The sequence below is a fragment of the Aulonocara sp. 'chitande type north' Nkhata Bay genome, linkage group LG17 (assembly GCF_057382095.1).
Source record: "Aulonocara sp. 'chitande type north' Nkhata Bay isolate Kocher_YH1m ecotype deep benthic linkage group LG17, A_spYH_male_GT1.1, whole genome shotgun sequence".
NCBI lineage: Eukaryota > Metazoa > Chordata > Actinopteri > Cichliformes > Cichlidae > Aulonocara > Aulonocara sp. 'chitande type north' Nkhata Bay.
In genome coordinates, this window is record NC_141360.1 from 37,907,545 (window position 1) to 37,921,068 (window position 13,524).

Genomic DNA, 13,524 nt, shown 5'->3' on the forward strand with positions numbered 1-13,524 from the left:
AACACTTCATGGACAAAAATCACTGCCAGCATTTCTTCCCCACTGAAAAAGATACACCAACACACTATGGCTCAGATTAGGAGTGACACTGAATAGATTCCAAAGTACAAAGAATAGAGAAATAACTCCCTGTTAAACTACAGCTTGACAAATGTTGCTGCGTTTTCTTTCTGTCTGAATGCCAGCAGCCAGAATCCAGACTCGTCATTAAGCAGTCAATCGCTGACGATCGTGTACTCAGCTTTCTTACCTACTGAAAACATAGACTTCTGTTAATTATGTGTGACTTAGGGATTAACTGGGTGCAGGAAGCTGACATGTTGAATGTTAACGCAATCAAGACACGAAGTAATAAGGAGAGGCACTGCTGTCTGTTTATCAGTGATTGCTAGCACTGAGGTTATCAGCGCATATCAGATTAATATCTGTACAATAAGCCCTGAAAGCCTTACAGTCACACTCAGCAGTTCTGGAAAACTATCCTGAAAAATGTAAAAATGCAGAGCTTTAACAGTTATTACTTTGATCTTTTCTGTCTTGTTCCTGATCAACTGCTTGTGCAGAACACCTTATTAGATATTGATTTGTACCCCACCTTTACACCAATTAAGATAATCTGAGCCCAGTTAATCACCTTAGACGACCATATTAAAATGCTCAGCTTAACAGAAGAAATAAACAAGCTTGCAGCTTGAGAAGGAATCAAAAGCTATAGCTATTTTCTACAGTGGCCCTGAGAGGCCAAACGGACTGCAACTTAAGAAAACACCAGCAATAAGAAAAATGCTGCAAAAGCAAACAAAACACAACGGAAATAGGAAAAAGCACAGGGAAGTGTTTCTGGGGAGACAATAACCCGACGGACCAGTTGCAGGAACCAAAATATGGTAGTCGTGTTTTATCATGATTCATTTATTACTGATAACGGATTTTTAGGCTAATAGTTAAGCTAACACGCTTACCTTTCATCTTTTCTTTCCTCATAAAATCGATAGATCCTCCAATTCTTTTAAGTGTCTCCCGATGCAATTCTTAGCATATTTTGGTTCCTGCAACTGGTCCGTCGGGTTATTGTCTCCCCAGAAACACTTCCCTTGTGCTTTTGGAAATCTGTTGTTTCCTATTTCCGTTGTGTTTTGTGGGCTTTTGCAGCATTTTTCTTATTGCCAGTGTTTTAAGTTGCAGTCTGTTTGGCCTCTCAGGGCCACCATCATTTTCCCCTCTCATAACAACTTTATGGAGGTGGAAATGTGTTCATAACTCATCTTAACATTAGGAACATCCAACTTAGACTGTCTGCAGTCACTCTCAGATCGACTGGCAAATGTTTGCAAATAATTAAGAACAATAATTAACAGAAAGCAAAAGATAGCAGACTGACTCCAGCTTATTGCCATTTTATCGCATTTTATCACTTTGAAAATAGCAACTGGCTGCGAGTGGCTGCAGACCTGTTGCTATTTTCAAAGCAACGATTTCAAAGGAAAAAGGATTGACGTTCACTGCAAAATGTAACAATAAATGTGGTCATCTCGTGGTCTCCAACCACTGTTGTCTCTAGTATGATTGTTGCCATGGTACAGGGTCGTGTGACCCAGTGTTTGAGTTTTAGCGTATTTTGTTATTAATTTGTGTTCTAGTTTCAGTTTAGTTTATCTAATTTCTACGATGCCTACGTTGCTGTTCTAGTCGTTTGTTTGTGGATCGTTTTGTGTCTTCTCCCCTGTTTTAAGTCTCCCTGTTTTGTGTGTCTACCTGTCATGTTTCATGTCTCTGTGGTTCTTGTTGTCAAGTTCGTGGCATGTCTGCGTCTTGTCATGTTTCCTGTTTATTTTGAAAGTCTTGTTTCCATGTTCTATGTGCTTAGTTTATGTTCATTCTTGTCAGCTGTTTCCTCATGTGTCTCTACCTCCCTGATCTCCTCATTTGTGTATTTAAGTCCTCTTTCTTCCTGTGTTCAGTGTCACGTTGTCGGTGTAACCTTCCCAGTTATGTCTCGTCGTCGTCACAGTTTTCACGGTTCTCATAGTCACAGTCATAGACTTAGTCTTCAGTGTCATAGCTTAATCACTGTTTCATAGTCTTGTACAGTAATTAGTATCATAGGTTTTCATAGTGTGTTTTCCAGTTTAGTTGTCTTCCCAGCACTCGTCTTTGCTTTTGTTTTGCCTTCTGACATCAGCTATAAAAGGCTCGGTTTTTGTTTAAAGTTTGGTCCCATCTCCTCGCCCGTGTCTGCTCTTGGGTCCACCTCACTCACACTCCACACATGACAATTGTAGCATTACACAACTACATATCCCTGAAAAAAATTCAGTCCAACAGGCCTTGAAGTTTGTACCATTTGAAAATGTTCATGTAATATAAACAGCAAAAATACATGTCTGTAAATCTGATTTTAAAAGCAATAGCAGCAGCACAGGAATGCCAGCATTTATTATCTTAGCTGTAGAGTATTTACACCTTATGTGAGCTGAGTGAAGTGAGCTTCTGGAGCCTGTAATGTAAAAGCTTACACGACAGATGACTTGTTACTATAAGTATTTACCTGCCGTCTCTGTCCCAGTCGTACACCTCGATCTTGATTGTTCTGTTAGGGGAGGAGCAGATTAGAATCAGGTTAACAAAACAACTTTTTCTGCTGGTGTGCAGCTAAATTTTATACTCCTGGAGGCATTAAAATGCTTATTTGCACCATGCAACATATTTAAAAAGTAAGACACAATGTTGCAAAATGATGAAGTACACCGAGACCAGAAGAATGCCAATTTCTTTCTTCGATGTCATGGAGCTTTTAGTGGAAGCAGATCCATTCTGCAGCTTATCTTTATTCCAACACACTGTTTGCCTGTCACTGTACACCTCATCTCCAAATACATCTATTTTCTGCATCCTATTGTAGCTTATGAGGAAGCTGGTAGAAAAATAAATAAAAACAGAACAGTCTGCAGGAGGCAGATAATGCTGCGCTATCATGCCATCAACTAATATCTGCAATATGAGGGTTATTTCTGCCTGATAAAAGGGAGTGACACATGGAGGGTGTGTGTGTTTGTGTGTGGTGGGGCATAGAACAAACAGCAAATTAAAACAGAGGAAGCAAAAAACACTCTGCTGGAGAGAATGAGTACTCATATAATCCCAGTCGATTAAGGCTGTTGTTTTCACAGTGAAAAGCAGTTTGGGAGCACGCATGCTGTACCACTTTCTAAACTTGCAGTATCTAATTGGAAATCAAAGCCAAAGCTGCACTTTTTCCATCCTTTTTATCTCCCAGTATGAGAAAGAGTGGAAATGCAAACCATCATTAATGGGCCTTAGAGCTGCTTAGTGAGACAGATGGACATTAAAGGAAAGAAAGCTGTAAAGATAAGGAGTGGGAATGGGCTGTCTGATAATGATGAGCACTCTGATGATGAGTGTGTTTCCTGGCTGGCGTAACGTTGTCTCCTGGAGAGGTACAAGTACGTGCTGATCTGTCTGGCATAAATGTATTTTCATGTGTTTATATAGGCGGGTGTCTTATTAAGTCGGTGTTGTGCCACAGCTCAGCAGGAAACATCCTGTCACGGTGAGCTTTGATGATGTGATGAGAAACTGACAGCAGTTTCACAGCCTCAATGTACATGTTTGTGTGTGTGTGTGTGCTTGAGTGAGAGTGAGCAAGTGATTGCAGGCCGACCACAGCATCTATGCACAGACAGACACAGTTCCCTATTGTTTGCCAGTCTGAGCTCCCCGTTATCTATTTTCCCAGACTGTAGAAACACACACTCGACTCCTGCGTGTCTGTGTTTCTGTGTGCGAGTCCACTGAGCTTCCTGACTTTTCTATTGATAAGGCACGCTGTGTCTCACCTCATCCAGTAAGCTTACTGGACCAAACTTCAGATCGATGCTGCTGTCTGTTAGTTTAGCTATGTTAAACCCTGTTGTGTGCCCTTTTCCCACACAGCTGCTGTCGACGCAGGAGACGGGACTCACATGGCTGTCATAAGAGAGGCACACACTTTTATCTGCTTTAATCTGCTTTCTCACTTGGACTTCTGCTGAGATGTAAAGTAAAACAGATGTTGCACAACAAATAATTACACATAGCGATGTTTCTTTAAGATATTCGAGGATATTATGCAAAAATGTGTCAGCTTTGTCTTTATGCCTAAATTGTAAAACTTCTAAAGGGGACCTATAATGTTCCTCCTTATATTCGGGCATATATTTACTACTAATATGGTGTAGATATTAGTGGGCAGCACGGTGACACGGTCGGGGTCTTTCTGTGTGGAGTTTGCATGTTCTCCCCGTGTTTGCGTGGGTTCTCCCCGGGTACTCTGGCTTCCTCCCACAGTCCAAAGACATGCAGTTAATGGGGGTAGGTTAATTGATCAATCTAAATTGCCCATAGTTGTGCATTTGGGAGTGAATGTGAGTGCGAATGGTTGTCTGTCTCTCCCTGCGACAGACTGGCGGCCCATCCAGGGTGTACCCCGCCTCTCGCCCTATGACAGTTGGGACAGGCTCCAGCGCCCCCTGTGACCCTGAAAAGGATAAGCGGAAGCGGATGGATGGATGGATATTAGTAGTTCAGGGTGCTGCAAATGCTCAGTTTCAGTTTTTCTCCTCTTGGCTGTGCATGAGTTTGGTGAGAAAGATTTCCCTAACATGCTCATCTTTGGCAAAGTTCACAATTTCTTAAAAGAAAGCTGAATGAAATGCTGGGTAGCCTTTTAAGAAGAGGACTTAAAACAGCTTGTTTAAAGATTCAGAGGCCTTGAGACCCACTAGTCCTCTAGAGAAAAATGTATCTCCAACTGGTGGGTGAGTAGTTGCTGGCTGTCACCAACAGGGTGATTGCTGTGATGATCCCAGTTGTTGCTTTAGTTGCTTACAAATTGCCACAGTCACCCAAGCTTTATATAGAAGACACCGTCAGCAAAGTGATAGTTACAAAATCTGAAGCAAAGCAGAAAATGAGACATTTTACCTTCAAAGCAAAAGCTTTGCTTTACTACTACAGTTTTAAAGCTTTCATTGCACTGATGATTCACCTGGTGACTCCAAATGCAATCAAAGTAATCCCCTGAAAGTTTTCGGTGCATCACTGTAAACCACTTTGTGACCAATTTCACACTAGCCGCTGACAGCAACCTCCAGCAATGCACACTTTTCCCTAAAATCAGTGTTTATCAGCAGATCACTGACATTTCTCTAAGCCTGCATCCTGTGGATTTAGCGGCTGCCAGCAATTATTCACCGACTGATCAGGAAATACACATTTTCCTCTAGTGACCACTGGTTGCCAGATACTTGCAAGCAGTTCTCTAGGCCTGTGTGACAGGAACAAGACATTACATTAGATGCTTAAAGCTGTCCCTTCCCTGCAGAGTTGCTTTGATTCAAACAGATTACATCAACATGAGCAATGTCATTGCTTGCCTGAAATTTTAACAAACAGCTAACCAAAATATGTAGATATCTTAAGGAGTGGACTCATACATTTTTGCCTCCGGTCGAATAAGTATTCTTGCCATTTGTTCAAATAAGCTCATCTTTAACCGGTTAGGCCCCCAGGGTTTTCTGAGCTTTCTGCTCGAAAATGAAAATTAAATGGAGTATTTCTCTGCAAGTACGAACTCCGTGTATACAATGTTGGTATCAAAATAAAGCTAATACCTGTGGAATTTTATCAGAGGTGTAAATATTACTGCAGATGTTACTATGTCAAAGGTACTGTGACTCAAACATAGAACAATTTTAATTTCCATCGCCTAATTTTTAAAAGTATTTTCTAGCATATAACACCTTTGAAAATATGCTTTGATGCACATTTAACTCCAACAAATCACGTAACTGTTTGGTGTCTTTGCTTTTTCTGGTGGTTGTAGAAATGGTTTATATGAGATTCAGATGTTTCTGTGGATGCTACACACGTCGAGACTTATATTTCTGACCTTGTGTTATAACTGATTAATTGCGATCTCGTCCCTTTTGCCCCCGGTACTGAGGTGCTTAACTAGTTAAACTGTTTCATCGCCAGTTTTTTTGCAAAGAAATCTAAAGAGAAAACAAACATCAGTTTCTAAATCAATGGAAAAAACAATAAGATCAGATATTTTGTAACATATAGTGTGTGTGAGTGTGTGTGGGGACTGAATTGTACAAACTAAATGCTGGGGGCAGACAATGAAGAAATGCTGCTCTCTGGATCTTTGCTTCACTTAATCCTGGTATGACAAAACCATTTCTAGCAGTCTGTTTCTTGTGCATTGACCCCACTAAACTAAATATAAACCCGACCACCAGAAAATAATATGTTCTTTCTTCCAAAGCGACTATGAAGCATATTTCTAAAAGCATTGTTTGGATGACACATCAGTCACAGGCTTCATTTAGAAGTCAAACCGCTACGCTGCTTTCAAATGTATAAACATGCACCGACTTTGATGAAGTAATCTTACTATAAAACATGACAGCCAAACACTTTTCCAGAGGAAAACTAAATCATGCATCTACACTCATCAACTTTTCCCTCCTGCTGAAACTGACAAATGTAATATTTAAGCTTGGCAGCTGCAAACAGTATCATGCATTATTCATTCGCACTGTACTCAATTTAACAAATGCTAATTTCCTTGCAAAATACAGTAAATATATTTTCACTGTCACATTTATTTACATCAATTTCAGGATTATTTCCAAAACATGGCTTACAGTAAGAGACCTCACAAATTAATCATAATGAAAACGCTCTATGATGGGCAGCTTCTGTGATTTAAAATGAACCCTAATAAAAAAGTGACACAATAATTGACTCTAATTAACCCCCTATAGATAATATTGTTCTAAAATAAGCAGATGAGAGAGAAAGTAAGGCACAGACACCCATGTAATGTTTTAGCGCTACGCAGCCTGAAGAGGCCATCAGACACTGAAATCATCAGAGGTGCATGTATTACTGAAAATGGCATTTTTGAGTGCCTTTCGTACTGAAAAGAACTCCCCTGGATGATTCAGATGGCCGTCTTGGTCGCTGCATTGTACTTAACCTGCCATAATAGCTGCTGTCTAAAAAAAGAGACATACCTGTCATAATCACCGTTGCAAAGAGCTCGAACAGGGATTTTAAAAGCCTGCCAAACAGGGTTCAGTGTATTCTTCACCACCTCTGTCTTATGGCAGATGGTAAACCTGCAGAGACAACAAGGAGGAGAGGCAGTGAGGAAAGTGCAACACTGTAAAGCCAAAACAGCTTAATGGTGTTTGTCCGAGTAGTATTTCCTGGCTTTGGTTTACTGCTGCTATCACTGCTAGACCAATAAGTTCTATTCCTTACTACATATATGACGGAAGTACCAAGATAAAGAAAATGGATAAAAAGAAGACTGATTTCCATTATTCTGCTAATTTATTTACACTGGTGTCATTTCAGCTCAGCGGGAGAGTCATTACAGGTTACCAGATAGTGCTGTCATTTACGGTCATGCTACTTTTTCCTTTTTTTGCTCTCGGGCTCACTTTGAGCTCACCTGCACACATCTCACATGTGAAGTGGAGCTGACAAGACGCAGGTGAAGTGAGGATAACATTAATCGAGTGGATGACCTGTTATGTTGAGAGCAACCGAGAGGCAGAAAAACGGAGAAGGAGGAGGTTTGCAGTTAGTTTGCAGAAACACTAAGAAAAGCTGCTGGCGTTGCAGCCACCGAGTCCCTCCACACTGTTCTTGGCTTCCTCCACGCTACAGTAGCTCTTCCTCTAGCAGCTGGGGCGCTAGAACTGAGATGTATAGATCAGCCCCATTGTAACTGACTGTCCCAATTTACCTTGTCAGACGGGGCATCTCTATCTCCAAGATTTTGCACTAACTGGACGTCACATGTATTTCGTACATGTTAGTGAAATGTAGCACAGGGATGACTGTTGGAGTTTCCAAGTTTGTTGCTCAGAAACCCCAAAATAAAACAAAAAACAATACAATATAACATCATTTTATTCATTCTTATTGTGCTTTCGAGCATCTCTAGCTCCACCAGGGCAAGGCAGAGCACAGAAACAGCAGCAGGAGAAAGGAAAAGATGGATTTAGGAAATAAACATAAGCAGGAATAAAAACAAGAGTATTCAATTAAAGAGACATCCAGCTAACTTCCTGCCACTTTGAGTGGAAGAGTGTGCACGCTGCAGTACTTTCCTGATACTCAAACACACAGACATAGAGGGAAAAAAAGCTAATTTCATTAGTCCCTCAGCTAGAAAGTGGACTTGGTATCTCCCACCCTCAGAGCAGAAGGCTTTATCTGACTTGTAACACACTGCAGGATGGAGAGGAGTGTTCATGGGGCGCTCTGGATTGAAAACACAAACAAAACGGATGTGCGCGCACACACACACACACACACACACACAAAATCCTTATCCTATTGCTTCCAGATACACTCACATACATCTGTGCGCACGTTGCTCATGTTAGCGTCTCCACATGTCACTCACATAAATGCTTAAACAGGCAGGATGGCTTTTGATCTGAGACAAATCAATGAAAGCAATTTCCTTTGGATGCAGGGAAGGATTAAACCAGACCCGGAAGGGGAGAGGGAGCAAAGGGGGCGCGAAGCAATGAAGAGACGGGAACTCACGTGCCGTCCTCGTTGCTCCTGTAGAAGACCAGGAAGGGGTCGGATTTGCCAAAGAAATCCTTTTTGTCCAACTTGTTTCCACAGAACTGCATCATCACTGATTCCTAATGAGGAGAGAGTGAAAGGAATATATTAAGTCAGGGTGGAAGGCTGAATATTCTGATTGCAGCATCGTTTATAATATGGGTTTCCTCTCAATATGACTATGATAGCACAAAGTAACTGTAAAGAAAAATAAAAAGATCTTACATGATGATAGACTGATCCAAAAACTGTATTACTTATCGTCTACAGTTGTGTTTTATTGAATCTGCTAACCTCGGTTCTCTATTTTGTGGGCTCGGGAACTGCATGAAACAGATATTCAAAGGGAGCTCGAGCCAGTTCAGCTTCTTGCCAACACTAAAAAGAGGTACGCCATTTTTCATGCAAAATTAAGACCGACATTCAAATAGCTGCTGTAACTGGGGAAGCATCATTACAAATTTTGGACCTGAAATCCATCCAATCGTGACTCATAAGGCTGAATCGAATAACCGTCATAATCCATTTAGCTTATTCTGCTAGCAGCAGAGCTAGCATACGATGAAGGAAACAAAGCGCACAGGGTCACACCTTTGAAGGAATGCTTCCTTTCACATTGTTGTGATGTCATAGTTTTGCAGCATGGAAAAAACCTGCTGATGTGGAATAAAAAAGGAGGGGAGGGGTTAATGTTACAGGGGTTTGGTTTTTGTGTGTCCATGGTGCTAAACCATGAGATCACAGCAAGGTGACTGGTCACCTGGTCGAACCTGGACCAACATTAATTATGATGACTCAGGAACAACACCGACACGGGGATATCAGACTGTGCCAGTATAAATTATTCAATCTCGGCAGATGGCAAAAGTCAAGCATTAGTATTATGTGGAAAAAGGAAAAAGTTGGATTGGTAACTTTAATTTTCCATAGTGCCTTAAGCACTTGTACAAAGTGAAACATGCAGAGAAAACGGACACATGCAGCATTTAGCAAACAGAGGTAGAAGTCACTTTCTCACCCTGCAGTTGTTCAGCTCCTCAGCTTTCACAATAATGGTCCCGCATTTCTTCCCTGGAATGCCTCTGTTTATGATACAATACAGCAAAACATGAGATTACAGTCACCAACAGCGTATTTGTCATCACCACAGTATTTTGTCCACATGTATTCTTCCGCCTACACTTCAGGGTTAAATGACAAGTTGAAAAACACAGGAAGACGGCTCACGTTTCCTTACTCGAGCTGCCATCAGCTCAGGCGGTAGAGCAGGTCATCTACTGATCGGAAGGTTGGTGGTTCAATTCCTGGCTTCCCCTAGTCTATTAACCCCAAATTGCTCTCCGATGCATCCATCGGAGTATGAATGTGTGTGAATGTTACAGCACTTAGAACAATGTGCTTGTGCGAATGGGTGAATGGGCTTTGAGTGCTCAGAAGAGTAGAAAAGCGCTATATAAGAACCAGTCCATTACCATCAGAGCAGTCTATACAGTCGAAGAGCAGTCAGTGAACACATTTAGCTTGTTTGATAACAGTGGCACTGGTTTCTAGACATCCCGCATAAGGGTTCAGGCGGGACTGTGACCTTCTCACAGCAGGAAGGGGACTTCCATGTGTCTGAAACCACTCCCGTCCTGCACAGACACACGGTCAGTCGTATTTCTGTGTGTGAAAATGTGTCAGGTTTGTTTGCTTGCTCACTGTCAACCACAGGAGACAGACGGAAAGCTTCTTTTCTGAAAATGAACCCAGCCAGTGTTGAGATGTTTTTCTCTCATCGCAGTTGATTACACACTACGTATTGTTGCTACAAGTTTCCATGAAACACGCCTTATATTTTTATATTGTTACCAATATTTCCATCTATCTATCTACCTACCTACCTACCTACCTATCTGGGTCATGATGTAAGTAGTCGAACCCTTAGCGTGCCCTGGGTCTGCTTTGCAGCCTCCCAGCAAGACATGCTTGAAGACCCTCACCTGGGAGATCTCAGGAAGATATTCTACTGAATATTTTGATATTTTACTATTCTACTCAGATGCCAACTGACAATGATATGACAGGGTAACGTGTCATCATTGTAGTCTTTGCAGTTGCAATCACCCAGGACCAGTTTGCACTGGTTCACTATACAAGGGGCAAATTCCACTGACAACATGGGATCATTCGGACACATAAAGGCCCTAAAGCACAACAAAGTAGCAAATCATAGAAGCAAGTTAATAAATTTGATTAAGCAGACAAAGCTGTTTAATATCCGTGATTGTCACCTCTCAAATTCGCTGATATTCCTATGATGTATTCCAGAAAATCAGGAATTTTAGATTTACAAGCAGAGCTGGGAGGAAAAACATCACTCGCATGTTTTATTACCTCATTTCCAAGATATACTGTTAGCAAAAAGGTGTTTGTGTTTCTGTGCTGTTTGTGTGCGAGTCCACACATGAATCAGCTTCTGCTCCTGGGAAGGGCACAGAAGCTGTAGCAAAGACTGGAAGGTGAGAATAGGTGATGCACGTCGGTGTGGGTGTTTAACGTGTAAGCGCTTTCTCTGCATAAGGTTTTCAAGGTGAAGTCACCATTTACTGTACCTCCTCCTCCTAAACAAATATGCTCTTTAAACAGTCCCACTGCACACACACACACACACGAGCACGACCAAAAACTTTCAGTGTTCTCGATTTTGGCACTGAAAAAGTTGAACTACACCTACATTTATTTAAATATACAACAAAATGTGGGCTGAAAAAAGGCGACACATGCAACATAAACAACATATTACCACCTAATCAAGCCAACGTAACCGATGCATTAGCAAACAGAGCACAACTCCCATTTATGTAGAGTTTTCTTTCTGATCCTGGCAAATGCAAGTCAATCATTTACTCTCCTCGAGCTCTGTGGACACCCACCCAGATCCTCATGGATTTGCGGTTACTTGCTCTGGACTGCTTATTATGTCAGGCAGCTTGTCGATAACTTTGAGTGTTAGCTGTTTGACGACCCTGGAAATGTAGTGTTAGATTATCAGCATTTGAAAGCTTTGCTGCACCTGGAAATGAGCGAGATGAGAGGAAAATTATGGTCTGTAAGATGCTAAAACTCTTTGAGGTTTGAGGGCTTCACGGAAAAACGAATAATAATATTATGGATAAATTCTTAATCATGAGGATTGCAGCAGAGAAATCTTCTGTTCTCCCTCGCTGATGTAGTAAAAGCACGTTCTGTGTGCATGTGAGAAAGCGCAGGATGACATAATTTGACACAGATTTTGAAAGAACCTACATTTCTGACAAAGAGGAATGTGATGAGCTCCGCTACGAGACACTCACCTCGCTGGGAAAGACTCTCACAGTCATTAAGTCAGCTCAGAACTGGGGTCTAGGACTTCTGTGTGAATGTAATTCAAATAGTCCTTCTCTATTTCACTCTGGTCTCGTGCATAACGGGCCGAGAGTAATACGTTTTACAAATGGGTTTATCAGATCCTGCAACCTCAGAGCCTATGGAACGCCATATGGTTGTTTCAGAGACTATAAAGCGTAAAAAAGAAAAAGAAATGTAAAATTAATATGTAGGTTTTCTTCTTTTTATCCAGACAGCACACAGAGGTGGGTCTACACAAGACTGAGAGGACTGTAACAACGAGGATAAGGCAGACAGAATGATAAAAATAAAGCCCTGATTCATCCAAATGCAACAAATTTAATAATGTTTGCCACTACAGTCTCTTTGGCTGCTTGGACACCGGCAGTGATTCTTAGGGGGAGTTTAAAAATGCTAAATTGTAGCCTAGCAGCCGTATGATGAAACACTAAACACAATCTAAATAGGCTTGTATGTAGTCCAAACACAAGAATTCCAATAAGGAAAAGCTGGGGAAAAACACATCTTTACAGATGACATTAGCATAGAGATGGAGTGATCAGGAAGGATTAGAGCAACAGGGGAAAAAAATCAATAAAGCAATACTGATTTAAAACAACAGCTTGCTTAAAATCCCAGTAAAGCCTTCAGCTCGCGAATTTTAAGTATGATTCACACGCTTTACTGTTTTGTTTCCGCATGAGCGATGATGCGGAACATGTACAAAGTAGTGTCTTTGGATTGTTCACATCCTCTTGTAAATGCCTGATATCTGAATGGCTGACTGCAATTATGGATGTCTGCTCAAGTACACGTGAACAAATAGCACCAATGATACCCAAAGAGGACTTGAGACACTCTGATTTCAGCAAATCAGAAGCCACGGAAAGACCCACAGTGTTCCCACTCACACACCTGAGAAGGTTTTCAATGACTTACAGCTTACTCGCACCTAACGAACAACACAGCCAACAAAACTGCATTTCCATATTTCCACTTGACTTTGCACCCCTTAATCTAATTTTCAGTGGTTTCAGAATAACATTTAACAGCTCTCAAGTTCCAGATATCCAAAGTAATTACTTCATTTACATAGACTTCCTGCTCTTTGTGCTACGGTTCGACAGTGGCAGCATGAAACAATAAAAGCAGAGCAGGGGGTTGTTGGCAAATTGGACATAAAAGAAGAGCTGAGCTAATTAAAAATGTTGAGCTGTGTGGGTTCCAGTCAACTACAAAATAGAGCATCATCAACCTTCATCAGCACCTCTGTTAAATCATTTGCTGGCTTTAAATAATGATTCAGCTTCAGTACACAAGTCCCATTATTTTAGGCTATTTCATAATGACACATTAGTACTTTGCAAAGAGGAAAAGCAGGATTTGATATACAAATACTCACAGCATAGCTACAGATTTAACTTTAAAACATGCCTGTATCTATAAAGTGTTAAACTAGCACTACACAATAACTGTACACGAGTACATCTTACTACA

The 13,524-nt window shown here is 41.1% G+C and overlaps 1 protein-coding gene across 1 annotated transcript in view; it reads right to left on the reverse strand.

Annotated features, from left to right (window-relative positions):
- Window positions 1-13,524, reverse strand: part of LOC147310538 (copine-8) — a 104,663-nt gene that overhangs the window by 35,083 nt on the left and 56,056 nt on the right. Inside the window, exons 7-10 of the mRNA XM_086268618.1 lie at window positions 9,677-9,740; window positions 8,635-8,738; window positions 7,083-7,187; window positions 2,549-2,590 (exon numbers count right to left, since the gene is read on the reverse strand). Coding sequence (XP_086124744.1) covers window positions 2,549-2,590; window positions 7,083-7,187; window positions 8,635-8,738; window positions 9,677-9,740 — 315 coding nt within the window. The remainder of the gene's footprint in view (window positions 1-2,548; window positions 2,591-7,082; window positions 7,188-8,634; window positions 8,739-9,676; window positions 9,741-13,524) is intronic.